Genomic DNA, 18,939 nt, shown 5'->3' with positions numbered 1-18,939 from the left:
ACAGGATGGAATAACCTTGGCAAGTAAGGTCCACACTGAAATCAGCAGAAATTAAGGTAAAGATTCACACTGAGGTGCACAGCCACTGAATCCAGCACAGAAACACACACACCCAGAGCGCCACTGACCCAAGAGAACTGGGGAAGACAAACAGCCAGATTCCACACACAACACCCCAGATGACTAATACCTATTCACTTAATGGTCCAGTGGCTAAAATACTATTTACCATGGATGCAGATGATAAATGGGGCTCCAAATTAGTATCAGGCAATGAAGCAAGTACACAGTGTTTGCTCTTTCAACACCCTGAAGGAAGGAGAGTGATACACAACAGCATTTCTTCTAGTATTGCAATGCTCAGACTAAAAGTGGCTGTAATTAATGCTTTTTCATTACTATTTCACAACAGACACTATAGGAATCCTTCTACTTATATATTGTCTGCATATCTACTGCTGTAGCTGCAATTTAAGGAACTTTACCTTCATGGTCTGTTTCTCTTCTTCGGTGCATGTGTTCATAATCTTATCCCCCGATTTAACAAGTTCATCTATAGTATCTTTGTGCCTCAAAATCTCCATGGTAAAAGCCTTGAAACACAATACAAATTGGTCAGAAAAAAAAAAAAAAAAGACTACATAGAGTAAAACCTATTTTTGAAGTGCATTATGATGGACTGAAAATTAAATCATGCCAGTACATTTTCTAGATGGAGAGTGTGCCGGCCAATAATTAACATGACAGTTGGAAATGCATTTCTTTTACCTTTTGAACTTGTAGCTGAGCCGTGGTCTGGTCTTGCTCAAGCATAATATCACCCAGAGACATCAGTTGCTTCTCCGTTTCTGCAATCCAGGCAAATTCAGCATCAGCTGCTTGATCAAACTAAATGAGGGAGACATGAATTAATTCAGTGGTTCTATAGACATGAAATTAGAATGACCATTTCAAAAATTTTAAAGATGATTAAAAAGGATACTTTTGAATTGTTAGAAAGATAGCGGCTCACTTTCCATATGAGGTTTTTGTATAAATGAAATACAAAGCCCAAAATGATTCTGAGGGATTGTAATACAAGCAGGTTAATTCATAAGCATGACAAAGCAACAGAAGCAAATACTTTTTTCCAAAGCCTACAGCTCTCTAACAGGCATAAGAAAATAAAAAGGGTTATAATTTCAGAATTTTCACTAGACTGTTTATTTTTATTTTACTCTACTTTCATGTGTCTTTTCCATCTCTGTGGTAATTACTACTGCTAGTGCTGCAATTACCCTAAGAAATAGTTGTTTGATGTTATCCTGTTAATCTTAAGAGCTGCTTTGGTATTAAATGATAAAGACAAAACAATCACAATACAACTAGCTCAGTGAAAAACCTCACTGAATTCAGGGAGAACAGGATTTAATCCAAAACTAGACCTTGGATTAAACGCGAAAATTCTCTGGGGAATTTGAGTGCAGCCAGTCCTTTTCCTAAAAGATTAATTTTTGACTACCATTAGTCAACACTTAAATCTTTCAGAAACTGCACTCCAGCAATTTAGTGCTTCTCAAAGCACTAAAGTAACGAGAGGATTTAAAGGATCTGTTTCTTACTAATTTGCAAAGGAGGGCATGAGATCCTGCAAAGAAATACATGGGGACCTAACTCTTCCGAAAATTAAGACCAAATTTAAAAAACAAATCACACATTCTCTCTTCAGCTCAAGTTTATAGGCATGTACCTTAGCACACGTGTTGCAGTACTCAACAGGGGCAGCTTTGAGCTTAAGCCATACAGAAATATTACATGGGATGACCAAATCCGTAAAACAGTCATCGTAGAAACTACTAAGAACTTATTTATTTATTTATTTTAAACTCTGACCCCCACTGCAATTAACTGAACATGAAGAACATGGCTCTGAGTTACTGTGAAAGTCGGTCAGGATGTTTTAGGTTAGAACCTGCTACTTTTGTTGTTGAGACCCCCACTTTCCTCAGAAGCCTCTTTCTGATCACCCTCTGTCCCTCGTCTTTTAAATCTGCTGGTCTGTGCCTTTGTGGCTGTAGACCACGGCAGCCCTGCTCCTGTAACGTAGCTGCAGTTCACTTTAGCCACTAAATCAGTCTCGTCTTAGTGGGTGATCATGAGTCACACAGAAACAAAAGCAGCACTTCTGAAATTTCATTCTTTATGAGTCAATTTTTTTCAGCCTTTATAATCCATTTGTTACATGAAAGAGAGCACAAACATTCTTTTTCACTGTATGTCATTTCTCATAGAGGTAACAGAAAGTAAGTTTTGTCCTAAATATTGTGACTTCCTAATATAAAGGTATGTTCCAAAAGAATCAGTACTATAAACATTAAAACTAAGCACATGCACCAACGGTAGTTTAGTCCTGGCTTCAGAAACTACAGCTCACAACCAAGCTCTTCAGAAGCCCATCAATTTGTGATCCAAATGAAGGAAATGAAGAAAGTGATTTCAAATGTGTTAGATGTACACATTAACTGCAATGTGACTTCCCAACACTAAATATCCATGATTATCTAAAATAATATTGAGCAAATATTTAATGGAAATAACAAAAGTCAAGGCAGGGCAGTGGAACTTCTGGGTTACATAGCATCAAGGAAGGACAGGGACTCTAAATGCCATTTGCTGAGGGTATAGGATTTCCAATTTGTGATGTTCAAATATAACATTAAGGAATAAAAAGCACAAAATTGGTACTCTCTGCATCCAAAATTTGAAGTGTTTCCTTCCCATTATGCATGCCAGTTATTTATGAGCCCTGAACTTCACTTGAGTCACTATAAAACCATCTATTTCATCTCCACCCAGTTTAACCAAGCAGAGTTCATTGTGGTATTTTTTCTTCTAACCAGGAATGATTGACTTCTGACTATGATGACATTGTGACTTACTCTGTGAATGCTTTCTAAAGCACCCTCTATGGCTGCTTTAGAGTGAAGAACAAGAAGTAAGCCAAAAGTAGAATATGACCTTCTGTTTCTATGTAGCACTCCTTCACTAGAGTAAGACACTGACCAATGCATTCAGTATTGAGAAATGAAGATTGAAACATGTGGCTAAATTTGTCTCTAGGATAATTCTATCTATCTGGGAGTATTTTGCCCCGGTAGTTAAAAAACAGGACATTGCATTAGTCTATTAAGCCTTTCAGCTTCTATTCACAACATGAAACAATACGCTTGCCCCTTCATACAGCTTACTGTATTTCTCACCTTGGCCCATTAACATCTAGCACGAACCCCACACTGCTCCCATTGAACCCTCACATTCTTAGTGGCTGCGTCCCCCACCCGAAACTTTTTAATAGCACAGGCGCTTGGAACGAGTTGCCACAGGGCAAGTTCACAGAGCACTAGCTTCTCCAAAAATATTTGTTATTTTGCATGGTCTTTCTGTGAGCTAAATGAAAAGTAGCTTATCCTTCACTGGAAGCACGTCAAGCCACTTGATATTTATCATAGGATATAATGTGTGGCAGTATATTGCGGTGACAGGAGTTGGGCTGAAGTGGAGATTAGGGGTACGCAGGACTAAGGTGCAATGCGCCCTCGCAACATTAGCTAGTGGAGCAGCAGCTCCAGACCTTTCATGCCTGGACCTGAATCCACTGAACTTGTGCTAGGGGATGCAATGTACTCACAGAATTCAGAAAAGCTGAAGGAGAGCCAATATATACTCTCCCATCTCACCTTATCACTCACTAAAAAAAAAAAAACCACCCTTCATTTTTGAGGATTTGGTTAACGAGACAAGATAATATTCAGAGAAAATCCCTTAACAAGAAACATGAAGTTGTTTTTAACCTCAGTTACAAGGAGATCTCAGTTACTACCAGCCTCTTTTAGTTGGCTTCCAGCAAACTTTGAAAATACCACACATGCTTTATCCTTGTGCGGTTACAACTGTTTATGGGAACTATTAGCAGAAACAGAAACGTCTACCAATATTTTTATGCCTGAACTGTAGGCAGACACTGGAAAATTGTGTTTCTACAATGCATTTATGAGCAAGCTTAAATATAGGACTATTTAGTGATGAAATGAGAGTGCCAGTTCTCAAAGTGTACCCGTATATATACCTCTGTGCTTGTATAGAAACCCCCACATATTAAATAACTAAATTTTTGAGCCCCAAGAAGGAAAGCATGGTGGATACGAACAAAAGCAATTGTTATTTAAATCCTCCACTACAGCTTGAACAAGATGATCCAGCTTTTAATTGTGGAAAGTACAGAGGAGCTAGACAATCAGCTGATGCTAAAAGGTGTGGCAACCCTCATGATTTCAGTGTTGCATCAAGTAAAATTGGCTGGGGATCTGGACCATATTTTCCTTAACACCACTATGATCTACAAAGGATATGGGCCATTCAGTTCTTACTTAAGCAAACTCCCACTTAAGGAGCCACAGGATAGTTTCAGCAATTTTAGCCACAAGACTGATGTTTGTGTCAACAAAAAGGCAGACAACTACAAGCGCACAGATTAGCTGAGTTCTGGCATTCATATCTTAACAGTAGAGCGCCATTTCATTCAAACAGACCTTCTGCTGCTCAAGCAGAACAAACTTTTGGCAACATTATTAAAGAACATCTTTTGTTCAGGTGCACATGGCCAGCGACTGTTATTGCCCAAAGAACAGTTTTCAGTACCTGCTGGGATCTCAGGATGGCAGCATCAATCTCATCCACCTTCTGAGAGATCTTGTCACTGACTAGTCTGTAACGTTCATTGTCCTCTGTTATCATCTTGTCAAGCCCCTCTCTGGCCCTCCACGGCACCAGCTCCAGGAAGGCACTGCCAACTTCATTCAGAGTGTCCAGTAAGCCTTTGTTGTTCTTTGCTTCTTTTTTCAGCTCCTGAAAAAGGTTGTTTAAAGTAAACACGCGAGCACACCAGCTGAACACACACAGCTTGCGCGTGTTTTGTTTATTCTTTTGACCACTCCATGAGGCAACAACTGAAACATCTTCCATGCAAATCAAAGCACACTTATTTTCAGCTCAATTGTATTAGCTTTTTGATACTGTAAGCTGTTTGACAGAGAAGTGGGTGATTCTTGAAGATAATTTTCTACAGAATATATCTTAAATGTATTTCTCCAGTCAGTACAACAGTCTGAAATTCTTCGTAACTTTGTAAGACTTGATAGTACTTAATGAAGAAAATAAAAATAATGGATATTCTTTGCAACCTGCAACTCCATAAGGAACTAATCATCAGCAAGTGAAATCAGGCAGGCAATAAAGCAAAATATGATAAATTCAAGTGATTTCTCAAATGAGCAATGACTGGATTAAATTCCAATCAAATCATCACACAATGCTTCAGGATTGAGTTTTTATCTGTACAGAGACCCTCACTGCTGTTTCATTTCTTTTTATATATGTAAGAAGTTTAATGGAAAGATACTATTTTTAGCTTCCCCCTTCAACATTGTCCACACCATCCAGTTTACACTCCAGTTTTTCTTTTGAAATAAATATTGTTAAACAAGATTGGTAATATACGGTTTAAATGCTGACTCTTTTTATACTTTATAGGATTTTATCCATGTCACAACTAAGGAACCGAAATAATTTTGTTTGACAACTGAAAGAGTTTTCCCAAGACTAGGTAGCTGCTTGAATAAAAAGGAATGTTGTGCTTCTCTTGTGCTAAGAATAAACCTCAGCCCAATTTTGTAAGTGATTATAACAGATGACTCTGGAAAGTGAGTTTGATTCTTAACTACTGTTACATTTAGTCAAATGATCTGATGCCAAAATTAGTTATTCACAAAACCGCTTCATGCCAAACGTAAGTTAACACAAAACCTAGCTGAATCATACAGCAATAAAAAATTCATAGATCCGAAAACCTACTTTTTGTCTTTCTTGCACTTGGTTTAATTCTTCACCCTTTGGTATTTGAGTTTCATATGATTCTAACTCCACCTCCACTTCGTCAAGCCATTTGCAGAGTTCCTCGTGAGTTGAGTGCAGTTGACCTGCAAGCTGCAGAGCCTGCTCTAAGGTCTTGGATACATCAGAACTCAATTTCGTAATGTCTCTGTATCTCGCTTTAATGCCTTCCAGTTTATCTTGAATTATTACAACTTCATCACCTGAAATATCAGAGGGATGTTCTTTCCTGTGATCACAAATATTTAAAAGCAAAAAAAGCCACCCAAATCCCAACCCCCAGCTATTGCAGAAATCTCAGTATTTAAATTATAAAATAACCCAAACAAGGTGACAATGTCAATCCTCAACTGCTGTAAATTATCCTACCGTCACTGAAGTCCACAGAGCTACAAAGTTTACCTCAGACTCAGGATCTTTCTGTCTTTTTTTCTGCTTTACTTAACTATTAGAAAGTCAGGACTTATTTAGATCCAATATTTAACACAAATGTTCTTTAAAAAAAAATCCACCCTTAAATTCACAATACTTCTTATAAAAGTAAAAAAAAAAATAATATAAAAGGGTCATTGAAAATGTGAAGGAAAAAAATCAACAAAATACTATCTAGATTTTCAATTACAGCAGTATTTGACATCACTGCACACCCTCACTACTATCCATTTGAAAGAAAACTCAAAAGGCTAAAATAAAAACAACCTACTGAAATTATTAGCATATATTCAGATTTCATTATAGACTATGCATAACATCTAAGTTTGGAACAGAAAAGGATACGCCCCGCCCCCAACCACATGTGTGTCTTAAAAAGTTCAAGAACTTTAGAATTACTGGAAAATCCGGACAGATGTTGATCTACGGAACAGACACGTTGTGTACAACTGGAATGCAACTTTTCCCACAGTATTAGCTCCAATGGACGAAGCTTTCCTCTTGCAGTAAAAGGTAGTTTAATATCTCGTTCATCTGCGGATGCCTGCAGGGAATTGACTGCGTCCACTGCCAAACAGCCCTCCATTATGAGTAATGTCCATAACTTGCTATTAGGAATGGAATGCAGGTTCACTGAAATAATTTTCCACTAAAAATAATAAAGGATTCAAGGGCCAAATTCTCTACAGGCAAAAAAGGACTTCTGCTCGCTTACGTGAATAGTAAAATTGGCCCAAAAACATGACCTACCTTGACCTCAAACCCTTATTAAAATAAGCAACTACGACTGCTTTAACCAGCAAATATGGACTAACGTTTACGAGTTCCAGTTTAATTTCCTCATAAGCACTTACAAGTACAAGGAAAGCTCTCACCTGTTGTTTGCTTGAGAAGCTCTAAGCCATTTTGTACAGCCAAATCAACGTTTTGTTTTCTAAGAAGAATCTCTTCCTGAAGATCCTAAGAGAAAAGGCCATTTGGGGTAGCACAGCCATAACAAATTATATTATTTTTACTTGGAATAAGCATATCGCCATTTTAAACAAAATATATTAATGAAAAATAAATGAAGTATGGGAGTATAAATAAAATTTAAAAATGAACTAAATAATAAATGAACAGAAATCAAAATACCCGTAGTTCAGAGCGCTGTTTCTCAAGCAATTCTGGGTTGCAATCTTGGACTGACAATTTGCTCAGTTTATCGTGGATCTCATTCAGCCAGTTCATCAATTCAACTTCATCCTCCCCAAAAATCTGAGCATTGCTGTAAGCTTGCTGGAGAAGTTCAGACCTGCTGTTGCTCTTCTCTTGAATCTCAAGGTATCGGGTCTGAGAAGAATCTAGCTTTTCCTGCACCATAAATTTATCTTCCCTGGAGCTCATAGACTTTAGAGACTGACCAGTGCTAATGGCCTGCTGTAAACTTTTATTGTGAGCTAGGACATCATCTTCTAGGGCCTATATTTTTTTAAAAATAATGAATAATGGAAAAGAAAATCAGAAAAACATAAAAGAAATGTAAGTGGAACTCAATAAAAACTGAACGAAAAAGGACATATTGCCAACGTAAATATATAAAATTCAAATTACAGAAAAAAAAATAAATCAGTATGGTAAAACATAGGTACACCGCAACAGCTTTGCCAGTTGTGTTGTACTTTACAGAAGCATCTAAAAAGAATGACACAAGCAAGTGTGCGGTTTGTATCTTACTTTATGCTGAGAAATTTGCTGCTGCAGTTTGGAGGCCTGCGTTCCAATGGGTTCTGCATTTGCAAGCCTCTTCTCTGTGGCGGTCAGCCACTCCACCAACGGCTCCAGAGCTTCATGGAACTGCTGTGCTACCACCAAGATGCCTTCCAACTGACGGTTCCTATCAACACGTGAAGAAAAAGGTTATTTTTTGTGATGAAGTGTGAAATAGTTTTTTAAAAAAAAAAAAGGCCAAAAAAAGGAAATAATTCTGTCTTACTGCAGGAACAAGTCACCAAACGAAATAGAAACATATCCGTGATACTGAATGAAAACCAAGGTAAAGGAAAAAGCAAATGGATTTTTTAAAAGACACCTCAGAAGCTGTTTGAAACTGTTTTAGCTAATATGCAACTTTTGTGAATAAAAAGTATCACTTTATTCGTATACTTTTTGCGAAAAATAATCTAGCACTCAATTCAGCAAAACATTGTTTTATAACCAATTAGAATCGTTCTCAAGTTTCTAGCTGTCTTTAAGCATAAAGTTACATTCCCTTGGCTATTTTACATGTTTTAAAGTTAGGCAAAGGCTTTACTGAACCAGAACATATTGTCATGCTTCCTCAGCACTGTAAAATATCTTTAAACATTTGTTCAATGATGTGAACAGAACTATTTGGCTCTACTTTTGCCTCTCCTGTTCTGAATAATAGCTCTCAATGAAGTTAGTGGGACAACGTTAATAAAGCACAGAGGCTTGACCTCCAAAATAAAAAAGCAGTATCTAAAACATTCCTGTTTCAGATTACTACGTTTCAGAGAAGCCTCCCGATCACAGGACGAGTCTTCTCTACAACCACTGCTGAACAAATTTCATTCAAATGGACTTTTGAGATCTGCCTCACATGACAAACATCACAATATTGTCTTTCAGATGGGGATCTCATTCCAGACAAAAGCTGGTTTTGCTATGTTTTTATGTGCTTCCCGAGGCTTACAAACAAGGTAGACTTGAGATACTTAGCCACAGAACGCTCAGTGAAATACTCCACATAGTTTTCAAAATCATCCTCAAATCTCTTCATTTCTAGAGACCAGCCAAAGAAAAATGGAGACAAGCTTGCGGCTAATAGATAGGTTGAAGAAGTTGCAATTTGTTTTTTAATTAAATATCACTAGACTGGGAGAATAATATTAAATTAAACATGACATTAACATTAACCCCAGCTAATGAGTCAGATTTGTTCAATAAAAAAATAATAAAAAAAAGAAAAAAAAAAAGAAGGAAATAATGGTCTATTCGTGGTTGACTCTACTAATTAAATAATCATTAGTATGAGGTAACAAAAGAGGTTCAGAGTAAAGGAACTAAACAGAAGCTACCAAAAGGAGTAGGAGACAACAAAGGTGACTTCAATGCTACTCTAAGCACCCAAATGCCAACACATCCATTTGTTCTTCACCATAAAGCTTCACTGTTCACTTAAATTCCTTTTCTTCAACTTTCCAAGTCTTTTCTCGTTCTCAGTTATGTGCTTTTTTCAGGCCACCTCTTATGCACACTCTTCTTCTCTCTGCTCTGAACAAGGCTGTCCTTTTTCAAATCCCCACCCAGAAAACACATCCGTCAACCCTTTCGACACAGATTTCGTCAGACACTTTCCAGTTCATAACTTTTCAGGTATTTTATACGTCAAGAACAACTCATAAATCTACGTGTGTGTATACGCAGACACTGTTTGTATGGGTTTTGTTTGTGGTTTTTTGTTGGATTTTTCTTTTTTTTAATTGGAACTTGAACTGGACTGCAATGTCTTTAAGAGACAGCGTTTTCTGTGTTGATAAAATATATCTACATACTTTGATGGTCATCTTTCTTCTTGAGAACTAAGGGAGCTCGGCACCTCACACAAGTACATCAGTCACTGACAGTATGAGGATCTTTAAATTGCAGAAAATAATTATATGGACAATACCAAACAGGAAAAGGCAGTAAGAGTTGAGTGGCCCCTCTTTGTAGCAGCATGTCAGGATTTTGAAGTTCCAAAGGAAGATCAATATTATTTCTAAAGTATGAAATTTGCACTTGATTCTATGCAAATAGGTTCTTGCATCAAGAAACTTGCATTCTAATGAACAAACACAGATAAAATATTCAAAGATACATATGCAGTAATCCTAGCAGATTGTAGCATCTTGGGCTAAACTTTTTTTAAAAGCTTTTGGTCTGATCAAGTCACTTCTCTCACCTTTTCCTTCAGAGGACCTACTATATCAACATCAAGGCACAATCATATAATGTAATAAGAAGAATAATAGTACTTCATACTACAGAGTTCCACATGCTGCTTCTAATCATCTATCACATGCTATGTCTACGTTTTTCAAATCTATGAAAGAATTTCAAATACCTTGTTTCAGCTTTAGTGAGCAATGCATCCCATCGGCTATCCAGGAAATTCAACTGTTTCAAGATTTTCACTCTATCAGCAGGTTCTGCTGACTCTGCAATTTTCTCCCCTTCACGCTTGATTACCTCAACAGTAGGCTTGCGGTCATCCAGCAACCTCTGGAGAAGCTACAGAGAAAGTAATCAGGTACCACGTTATTAAAAAACACTGGAATAACACAAGTGTAAAAACAAAAGGAGCTAGACTTCTTGAAAAACCTGTTAAAGCAAAAAAAGAAAAAGCAATACCTATACTGTGATGAAAGTGTGAATAATGCTAATCAAAAAGAGACACACAGTACCCTGCCCTCCCGCCCCCTTCCCCTGTTCATTTCTCAACTGTTTCTCAATTGTTTCTCATAGTTTCTCAATTGTTTTGCCACAACCTCCTTGGTCTCTATGGGGTAAAGATGTGTGGCAGCCCGAAGAGTGAGCATATAAAAGAAATAGTTCTATTTAATATCATTGAGGGAAACAAGCTACTTAGAGTATCTGATTATTTTATAGGAACGTTTTTGAGAAAGCTGCATGCCCTTCTAGATTTGGCAACATGAAGATATTTCTGATATATACAGAGATAGGAAAATAGATATAAAAACTAGTACATAATCGACTCATCACTTGTTTGAGATACAAGTGAGTTCACTGATCTAGTCCAGTAAATTAACTTCTCCATGAAGAATAAAACACAATTCTGTCTAAAATCCTCCCTTCCTCCATTCTCTAGTTGCCTTTGGTAACATTAACATTTTGCCTCTGCAGATATCCCAACACAACAACCTGTACTGACCATAACTTTGTCCTAAATCTCTGGGTGCCATGGGCTGTATGTTTTGTAAGCTACATTATAGTTCATTTTTCTATAATCATCATGAAAATTTGCAAAAGTTCACAACACTGATAGCATCTCTACGTTAGCACAGGCCACTTCCCAACAGCATTCCAACTACTTACCAGCAACAATTAGATCACAGTGACGATCAAGAGTCAAGTATTTAAATCCATAATCTGCAATATTACCTCGGAATTATTACGATAAAAATTCACTCATTTTAACTTCCTACTTTCCAAATGGCCAAGCACTGATTTTATGCTTTCTCTTTTTCCAATAGGCCTTTAACAATCCTTTCCGGATCATGTTAATAATTCTAACCAGACCTCAAGATTGCACAGTGTCACTCTTTGTCTTAAGTCCCAGAAGACGAGCACTTCTCCCAGTCCTGGACAGATTCTTGTGTATTGAACAGATGGCTGCTTTAAACACCTCAGCACACTTCACTGTAATATAATACACTTAAACAGATTTTATGCTTTGCCAAAGACTGGGAATTTATTCTCATTGATCCAGGGGAAGGAGAGATGTTCTCAACACATTTCACTTACTTTCTGTTCTTGTATTTGGGCCTTCACAACTTTGAATTCAGCAGATGGTGGTTTTTGATTAGCCACGAGGTCTTCTGTATCAATAAGCCAGCTAAGCAGAGATTCAAGGGCATCCTGAAATCTCCCACAGTGAAGCAGGGCTTCCTGCAACTGTGCAGCACGCTGGGCAACCTGGAAAAAAGCAGACTGTACTCACCTTTTCTTTTTATTTCTTTGAAATAAGTAGCCAAAATCTGTAGAACATCTGGCAATATCACTAACATTCTCATTTTCACAGCTATTTATAAAAGCACTATGGCACAATTTACCATTAATCTTTTGGAGCTACAGAAATCCAATGAAAAGAGATTGACTCCCAGTAAATCAGACTGCTCTAGGTCCCTGCAAGAGATACTTCTCTTTTGTATAGCTACAGTATTATGAAGTATGTTTGTGTTTCAGACAGTCTTTATTTTCCTTATAGAAAGACTGAGCCAGGCACACAAAGTAGCAACTCTTAATAATGGACAATAATCCCTTCAAAAGGAAGAAGAAATAGTAAAGGAGAAGGCAAACCGGTGAACCACAGGTGTCCACGGTTCCGCTGCATCACTCCTTCAGGAAAACAGAGTGGAAGAAAATGATCACCGCTTCTACTTCCCACCCTTTCCATTTTCCACCAGCAGCTACTGCTGGAAGAGGACTCTTCAAAAAACACAGAAAAACATCAGCCGACAGTTTCTCAAAGCAGTGGTACTTTCCAATGTCTCAAGCAATAAAATCATTAAGGTGCTATAAAGGAAATGTGCCACAAGTCACACCAAGCTGGGCTGTATCACTGCTCTGTGCACTGCTCAGGTACAACACTGTACATGGATGAACACAACAGAGTGAAAAAACATGTGAACAAAGACTGAAGAAGAACTACTTGGAAGTGGCTGGCTACAAATGACAGAGCTACCTTTCCCATGAATGTGTCACAACGCCAACCTCCTTGATTGGGTTATCAAAATTCCCTGCTCTGCTTAAGCAGGAAGGAACACACAGTCCTAGAGGAGTCTTTCCTGAATAAAAATCCAGGACAGACCTATAGGAAGTTTGACAAAACCTCTGGTTACTAGTGATATCAATCTTATCCTCAGAATTGCCAACAAAGAGATTGTGTAAAGTAATATAATTCAGATTCTTAGTGAATATTTAATTTCCTGCATTTTGAAAGATATCAGCGAGCAAATAATCAAAAAGCAGAACACAACAAAAGCAGAACAGTAAACAAAAAAATAATAACCTTCTTATTAAGAGTCTTCCATCGGGTGTTGACATCGTCAAGGTCATGTTCGAGGTTTTCTGTGTTGGTACTTTTAGCAGCACTTTGAATAAGGCCTTGACCCAACCAATTTACCTCCTGTTGTTTTACTTGCAGGGGTTCGATTTCTTCTTTCTGGAATACCTGCAGTTGAAACCCAAGACACACATTAAACATTGTATCTTCTGACATAAAACGCATCTGATGTTTACATCACAGTATGTAACAAAAAAAACAACCCAAACAAACAAAAATCACTGAAAATTGGTGTCTAGAAGAAAGGAAACCATTCCTCATCAGCACCTTCCTGAAAACAAATTACTAAATCTAAACAGAACAGACCCAGTCTAAACAGAGTAAATGCAATACATCACAGACGGAAAACGACGTACACTTCCACGAGTAGTTTTAGACAGGAAGGAAAGAGAGAGAGAGAGAGAGAGAGTAGGGGGAAAGTTTTTGTGAAAAAGACAAAAAAAAGACAGACCTTCTAATAGAGGAAAAAATTCAAGACTAGCAAAGCTCATTTATCAGTTTAATTACCTATCTACAAAATCTACCAAAAATGGCACAGAAGGATTAAGTTGTCCTCAAATAAATAACAAACAAACACACACCAAGAGAGACAACTGGACACTATTTACCAAAAAAGCAAAAGTTTTAAGTTAAAGAAGTAGTGAAGGAAGAGGCAGTTTTTAGGAGAATATAATGGCAACAAGTGAGGAGGAGGCACTACAGATGCTGCTGAAACAGTATCCCCGCGGATGCCCAGGAGAATGGGTTTTCATTCAGAGGGATATTCTTGCAAATTGCCAGGGTTTTGACCGCACTCAAAGAGCAGTTTGAGCAGTTTTCTGTTTGCTTTATTTTACTCTTTCAGGTATTTAAGCTTTTTCAGAGCCAAATTATTACCATTAGCAACAGCAATGTAAATCTCCATTTGTATTCCGCTGCATCAGGCTGCACTGACACCAGTGTCAATGAGATCAGAAAATGGCCTGAAGCCCCTGAATTAATTACACAGGCCAGTGAAAAATAACCGATGAATAAACAATGCTTAAAGAACGCTCAACTTTTGACCCTCGATCCTTCTATTTCTATAGCAGCATTCAGTAACAGTTTTGGTGTACACTTAGTGCATTCAAAGCAACCTTCTCTCAGCATCCTGAAAAGCAGGGATCGCTTTGGACATACCAGCGACTCTACTCTTTGGCACCAAACACAGCGTGGCAAGTGACTGCTTTTAAAGCCGCAGACCTTAGGTGGCTGAGCACGCTTCCGCCAGGCTTGACAAGTCAATCTAGATGCTAAAGCGACTACACTAAACGTTAAGGGGTGAAATAAATTAAGCATCCCTAAGAATTTTGTTCCTACGGACAAAAGAACCTCAAAACTTTAAGACTGTGGTTACATGAACACTGAGAGAGTGCAAGCAGCTGGCTGCTCCCAGAAAAAGGAAAAAGCTTGTGTTTTTCTTGACTGTAGGGTAGGGAGGAGGCAGAATAATATTTCCACACAGAATCAATAACAAATTCTTCTTTTATGTGACATAAAGCCTCATCTTTTGAGAGCAACGTCCTGCCACAGAGAGGACTGATCTCCATAATCTGCCCTTTAAAAACGCATGCATTCTTTGCAGGGAGAAGCTTAAAATAAATTACAATTATTGCTGAGGCCAAAGTTTACCCGAACAACTTAGCAACAAAGCTTGAAGTATCTCAGATTTCAACCAGAGTGGGAAGAAAAAGATTACAGACCCAACAAACACCCTTTTCCTTATTACAAAGCTTCGCCTCTTACTCTCTTACCTCATCCACCACTCGCAAAGCGCTGCAAGATCCTGCGCTTGTAAAATACTACTGGAACGTCAGAACTGCTTTCTGGCACGCAAATGCAAAAGTCGGCTTTCAGAAGAGGCGGTGAGCCTTTAATCTGCCTGCTTTGGAAACCACAAGGATCTGATACTGTCGCTTATACCTTGATGAGTAAGGGCAGCTCCGGCTGAACACATGGGCTGTAGCTGCCCTTGAACGGCATTGCCTGTAACCACGCTCGGTACAGACACCCAGCACCGAACAGGGGTGCACAGCCCAGGCACTCCACTCCGGGAGGAACAGGCACCAGCTGCGCAATAAATAACCCTGCCCCACACAGCTGGAAGTAATCATCCCTCCCAGGATTTGCCCCTAATTCGTTTTCTGAACTGATCGTCTCACCTATTTTGGACACTGTGTGTGCTATGCAAATTACACTCATTACTGCATCTGCCAAATTAATAAAAATTTTACATTTTTGCAACAACACAACTTAAAGCTTTAAACAAATATCTTTCAGGTTTCATTACAACTACCTCAAAAATCTGTGGAATTTTTTTTCTAAATTACCTTGTTAGACAATAGGCCATTGCAGACTGTATCCAAGGTTTCTTGGATGCCAGTAGTCCAGATACTGCCTTTACTTCTCTCTGGGACAGCTTTTGGACAGTTTACAGGACTATCTAATTCACGCTGTTCAACAGACACCACCACTTCATTCGAGCCTGTACACACTATACTGGATTCCTCTGTATCGGATAAAATCTTGTATTTTGCTAAATCCAAGTCACTAGTATTTACAGCAATATTTGAATAATAAACATCTACGTCATGACGTCTATCATCCACATAATCCTCCTCTACTGTTGTGACTCGTGTTTTAATTTTTTCATGAACTTCATACGCATTTTCCGCTTCGTTTTTGTCAAGGGAAATACTTCTTCCATCACTTTGAAGAGGATCTTCCTGTGGCAGAGTTTTCTCTCTGCAACCTTGTAAGTGAGGGTATTTTCCCCCCACCTCTTTGTGATCCGTCTCAAATGTCTGCGCATTGCTTTGTTTTACTTTTCCACAGGGTAAAATATCATGCAAAGCCGATCTGCAGCTTTCTTTGACAGGGACACTACTGCTTGCAAGCAGTGGGGTTTGCTGCTCTCTGCAAATTGCTGGGAAATATGGTCTGAACTGACCTACCGCGTGGATATCTTCTGCAGAAGATAAACTTTGTATTTGAGCTTGTTCCCCTGCTAACAGTGTATCTTGCTTTTCTTCCCTTTCTGTTGGAGGGCTGCATAAACCAGAATCGTCTTCTTCCGAGGTAAGAGAATTCGTACCCCATTTGCATTTGCCTGATCTAGCTGTATCTGACATATCGGCAGTTTCACTAAAGGAGCATTCGCTTTTATTTGTGTAATCTGAAAAGTTGGGCGGAACAAATATTCTCCACGATCGCCTATGCTCCTTCTTTTCTGCGTGAGACTTTGCTTTGGGTAACCCAGCTGTCCGAATTATATCACTGTTCAGTTTGAGAGCATCAAAGATCATTTTTTCATCTAACTTGCTAGCTTCACGGCTTCGGAGCTCAAAAACACTGGAAGAAGTAAGGGCACCATTGGAGCACAAAGTGCTGATGTCCAGTGTTCTGTGACTGTAGGGTAAGGTCCGGTCTGTGAAATGCCTCGAGGAGAGGCTGCCCTTGGAGCCGGAATCGATCTGTTCATTCAGCCGCACAGTGTCATAGATGGACCTCTGGGGAACGTAACAGTCCTCAATATTTAGATCTTCATCTTCTTCCCCTTTGCCAACACATGGAGGATTCTGACGTAGACAGTCTGGCCTGCTAAGCGGCTTCCCCATCCTGGAAGTATTCGCACAAGTACACCACTATACCTCTGTTTTCATGGATGCAGGGGAAACATTTAAAAAATGCTAGCAGTCTGAATTATAGTAAACTTGCCTTTAGCGTAAGATGCATAGATACAAAATATACATCACAACTTACAAGGTGGTTGAGGTCATTCATAATCAGTGCATCAGTTTAAATGTAAGTTTACCTGGATGTGAGGTTTTTCTCCCCTCCCTCTAAAATATAAAGTGCTTCAATAAGAAAAGTAACAGAAATCTTCCAATGTCACAGAAAAACAAAGTATAGCAAAACCCAGCAATAGCTCAAATATTTCAAACACTCCACAGAAGGCTTCATTTATTTTTCCAGGTCAGAATCTGTATCTGAAATTCCCGATTAAGCCTTCCAAATGAACAAGCATCACAGAAGGCAGCACATTATCTTCTGTAGGTGACTTAACTGTAATCCATTTAACCGGTTTGCGGAGTCCCATCTCCTTTATAAATAAAACATGGTGCGGCAGCTTAAAAAGAAAGAATCCACAGTGGCTGTGTATGGTTCAGACCAAGGCACGAAGAAAATCTTGGGGGGTGGGGAGACGAAATAAGTTAAATCCAGAACAGTAAGAATAATAAACCAGCCCTTTACTTTTTTGGCAGTAACTATAAATAACCTTGATCCGAAAGGCAGCTTATCCTCCTCTTGTACCAGGCTTGTCTGCGGTGCCTCCGCCAAGTCCCACAGGAAAACATCACTTTCTAGCAGCCAAGCCAATGCGTCCTTCCATCAGACAGCCGGAAAACACGTTTTCAGCCCGATTCTCCCAACGCCCTCCCGGAGAGCTGTCTAAGGCAACCGCGGGGCAGGGCGGGCGCGGCGCGTCCCCCCAGGAAGGCACGGCAGGTTTACATTCGGTAGGTCCCGACTTACAAGCAGCAGCCACCGGGCTGCCCTCTCTCCTTCCTCCTCATTTCTGAAGCGCAGCTGCCAAGGAGGCAGCCGAGGAGGGGAAAAAAAAAACACCAACCCTCAGCGAGGGCCGGCGCGTCCCGCCCGGCGAGGCCGTCCCTCTCTGCGGCTCGCCCCGCTCTCCCAGCGCCCAGCGGCGAGGAACGCCCCGTTTCGCTCCTCAGGCAACATCTGCTCCCGGCCCACCGCTCCAGGGGCTCTCCCGTCCCCTCCTCCTCATCTCCTCAGTCTCCCGCCGCCCTTTCGCCTGCTCGCTCACGCCGGTGCCGTGCGGCGGGCGGGGCCGGGCCGGGGCGGCGGGAGGCCTCCTCGCCCGCCTCAGGCGGCCGGAGGGGCCGGCCGGGGCGGGAGGGCGGCGGCACGGCGCTTGGCGGGCCCCCACCGAGGCAGGCGGGGCGCGGTGAGGTGAGCCGAGCCGAGCCGGCAGGGCGCCAGCCGCCGGGAGACGCGCCGGTAACGATACTCCTGGCTTTTAACCACCGTCCCCATCGCACACCCCCCCCCCCCCCCGATAAAGCCGTCGTTTAAATGGACGCTCCCACAGGAAAGTTAAATTGGAAGCTTATCTCTGCATTATTTTTTTAAAAAATAATACCCCAAACTCGTCTTTAGGTGTTGGAATAGTTAGGCGCGACTCCATTTGACAGGCAGAGAGGCTCAGCCCGGTTTTGATTCCCTACGGTCTGGTTCCCGGCTGACAGGGCAACCATTGCCCCGGGGACGGCAGCACCCAGCCCCGCTCCCACCAAAAGAAACGCCAAAACGCTGGGGAAAAAAAGTATCTATATTGGGAAGACTTTCAGGTGAGACTTAAGAGCGGCACAAAACCAGCCTAACAGGACAAAGATTGAGGTTTGGGACACGTACGTCTCTCACGTACTGTGCAACACCTGCACTCGTAGCTCACCATCATGTAGGTGAAGGGCTGGGGGGCTCCGGGCCCCCAACTGGCCAAGAGCACGGGAGGAGCTGCTCTGCGGCCTCACAAACTATAACCTCAAAGAACCAGCGCCCTGCGCTGCTCCTGTGACAGCAGCCATCAGTTACAGCGACAATTCACACCTCAGCTTAAGGACAGCATATGGCAATTAGTGCTAAAACTTAACATGGGGTATTAACTACAATCAGCCGGAGCC

General features: G+C 40.3%; 1 protein-coding gene across 6 annotated transcripts in view; it reads right to left on the bottom strand.

Moving 5' to 3' along the window:
- DST (dystonin) overlaps window positions 1-18,939 on the bottom strand; it is a 329,300-nt gene that overhangs the window by 55,714 nt on the left and 254,647 nt on the right. For 5 of the 6 annotated variants that reach the window (XM_074153812.1, XM_074153811.1, XM_074153813.1 and 2 more), the window contains 10 exons: window positions 13,157-13,318; window positions 11,890-12,060; window positions 10,469-10,635; window positions 8,077-8,236; window positions 7,495-7,821; window positions 7,236-7,320; window positions 5,890-6,131; window positions 4,678-4,884; window positions 769-888; window positions 486-593 (listed from right to left, as the gene is read on the bottom strand). In XM_074153812.1, the coding sequence (XP_074009913.1) occupies window positions 486-593; window positions 769-888; window positions 4,678-4,884; window positions 5,890-6,131; window positions 7,236-7,320; window positions 7,495-7,821; window positions 8,077-8,236; window positions 10,469-10,635; window positions 11,890-12,060; window positions 13,157-13,318 (1,749 nt within the window). The remainder of the gene's footprint in view (window positions 1-485; window positions 594-768; window positions 889-4,677; window positions 4,885-5,889; window positions 6,132-7,235; window positions 7,321-7,494; window positions 7,822-8,076; window positions 8,237-10,468; window positions 10,636-11,889; window positions 12,061-13,156; window positions 13,319-18,939) is intronic. The other variant, XM_074153815.1, reaches the window with a different exon arrangement.

The sequence above is a fragment of the Numenius arquata genome, chromosome 9 (assembly GCF_964106895.1).
Source record: "Numenius arquata chromosome 9, bNumArq3.hap1.1, whole genome shotgun sequence".
Lineage (NCBI taxonomy): Eukaryota > Metazoa > Chordata > Aves > Charadriiformes > Scolopacidae > Numenius > Numenius arquata.
This window is presented reverse-complemented; position numbering and strand designations above follow the sequence as displayed.